General features: G+C 41.0%; 1 protein-coding gene across 1 annotated transcript; it reads left to right on the top strand.

Annotated features, from left to right (window-relative positions):
• Window positions 1-726: 726 nt before the first annotated feature.
• Window positions 727-1,768, top strand: LOC131214189 (balbiani ring protein 3; the record flags this gene model as incomplete). The annotated part of the gene is made up of 2 exons (XM_058208569.1): window positions 727-932; window positions 999-1,768. Coding segments are annotated over 2 exons (542 nt in total), but the record flags the coding sequence as incomplete, so codon positions are not given.
• Between the last annotated feature and the right edge of the window lie 820 nt (window positions 1,769-2,588).

Here is a 2,588-nt window from a genome sequence, read left to right as displayed (position 1 = left end):
CAAACCAATTGTGGTGGACATTTGACCAACATAGTTAGGTGGACGAAGGCTCTCGACCGCGAGAGGTGGAAAGTATCGTTGAGGCAGGTAAAGACCGCTCGGCGGTTGTAGCCGGATTAAGCAAATTTTTCATAAAAAATGTGTTAAATGCACCTTTCAAATAAAAGTTCAAGCATTGAAAAATATTAAGCCGTTTGTTTTTCATAATCAAACAAAAAAATTGTATTTGGAAGGCCACACGAAGCGTGAAAACTAGCGTTAAATTAATTTGTAATGCCAAACTGTTTACGCCTGGGCCAAAACATATACGTTTTGACAGAAGCGCAGCAGTTTAGAATTAATCTGAAATGCCAAAAACATTACGTTACGCATCGTCTGTCCCCGCAGTAACATATATGGGTCACCCTCATCCTATTGAAAACGGTGGTATATCTAGTGTTAAGAGAGCAGAGCTGTAAGCCTTGGCACGGGGCTGGTCACTTGGCACCCCTGTCACGCTGGTATTCGAATTAATAGCCAGCTGCGTGACAACGACGTTACTGTGCGGCGGCATACGACCGACCTTATTAATCGGATAAGGTTCAGAACGTATAAGAGATTTCATGACGAATGTCATCTCACCTCTTTGTTCTTCCTCTCTCTTTCATTTCTCTCTTTGTCCCTGCTCTCTTTTTCTATTTGTCTTACTCATTTTTTGTTCATTACTTTCACTGTTTGTGTGCACAGAGTACACTGGACGAGACGTTGGAGTTAGTCCAGTTCCGGCTTCCTGCGAGCCGGAATCACAACTTGTAAGTCTCCGACCGGAAAACCTAACCGGAACTCGCTACTACTTTTACCCAACGTGTACACGAGTGAAGCTTTGCAGCGGTTGCTGCAACACCAACCAGCTCGTCTGTGAAGCGATAGCCAAACATACAATCTTGTACAAGGTAAATGATCTTCATTCTCGCTTATATTCTTCCTTTCATTCCTACTTTTTATCGTTCTTGCGAAAGGTAATAATTTTGGAGTACCGACCGGATGAAAAAGATCGCTTCTCTCACTTGGAGTTGGTACCGATCGAAGAGCATGTCAAGTGCAAGTGTCAATGCCGCATCAAAGAGACGCATTGCAACGAGCAGCAGGTTTACAATCCGTCCAACTGTCGATGTGAGTGCAATAATAGGGACGAGCGCAACCGCTGCCTCCAGGAGCGCCAACTGAAGCAGTGGAACCCGACCATGTGTAGTTGTGACTGCCTACCGCGCCCTGAGGAATGCACTAGCGGATCGCTCTACGATCCTAGTGCTTGCAAGTGTTTACCGGTAAGCATTGAACGTCATTCTCGATAGACTAAGTAGTGTTGCCAACAAATGTGTCAATACTTGTGAGGTTAAACAAAACGAAAACAAATTAAACTTTACCAAAAGAGAAACACAACCTGCAATGCTATTTTCTTTGAACACTGTTTATGTATCAAATCGCACAACACCCAATCTGTGCCGCTACACGATGCGCAACGAAACGTTTTTGGCATTTCAGATAAAGGCCAAAAGTTGCGCTTCTGTCAAAACTTGTATGTGTAGGACGACCGCAAACCCGATCGCAAATCCGACCGCAAATCCGACCGCAAATCCGACCGCGAAACCCGTTTGCAAACGCTTTGTTTACAAACAGAGGATAATATAAGTTCTTATTTGCTGGTATAGCAACAAAATCTAAAATACAGGAAAAAATATTCAGAAATCAATTTATTTATCTTCTATTTCTATTTTCTCGGACCAAAAACACGAACGTAAACACGTTTGACATTTCGTTTTTATGTTTTTGCTGTCACACTCAGCGTAAACGGTTTAACATTACAAATTAATTTTACGCTAGTTTTTCGTGTGGTTTTACGCTTCGTGTGGCCTCCCAGTTATACGTGAAATAGAAAAGGTAGAAAGAGTTCTCGTTTCCGTTTGGTCTATCATTGACCGTTCTGCACTTTTGTTCTATTAACGGTTATCCTACTTCTGCGTTTGTTGAACTCATGCAAATATTCCTATTTCATTTTTTCCTACTTCTGCGTTTGTTGAACTCATGCAAATATTCTTATTTCATTTTTTCAACCATTTCTTCCATTCCGTTTGCATTGACTCTATTTGTATCACATTCATCTGTTCACTAGTCGCCGAATTCACACTTTTCATAACTCACTTATATTATAAGCTTTTCGTCCCAGTAGCACACTAGCAACTACATCTTAGCACGTACAAAACAGAATCTGAAGGACAGGAACAAGGACCAGGGTATCTATGGAGGAGAACCAGCGATGCTAACTGTTAGAGGTATAACTGTAGGAGTATTCTGTGACCTGCATCTTGTTAGATATCCTAGCAATTTAATCCTGTCACTAAATGAAATATTAAACGAAACTTTATCCGAATATCCGTTATTTACGTCTTGGCAGAGGAGAGATAACTTTAATGATTAATTTGAATAACCGTGTTTTCTTTTCATGATCACGCGATACCTAACACCACTTTTATATATACGAGTACATATAAATAATTTCAAAATAACACATCGCTCAATAAGTTCGCAGGATGACATATAGATGGCGA

Source organism: Anopheles bellator, unplaced genomic scaffold (assembly GCF_943735745.2).
Source record: "Anopheles bellator unplaced genomic scaffold, idAnoBellAS_SP24_06.2 scaffold00184_ctg1, whole genome shotgun sequence".
Lineage (NCBI taxonomy): Eukaryota > Metazoa > Arthropoda > Insecta > Diptera > Culicidae > Anopheles > Anopheles bellator.
Note: the sequence above shows the minus strand (reverse complement) of the source record. Positions and strands in the feature narration are given on the sequence as shown.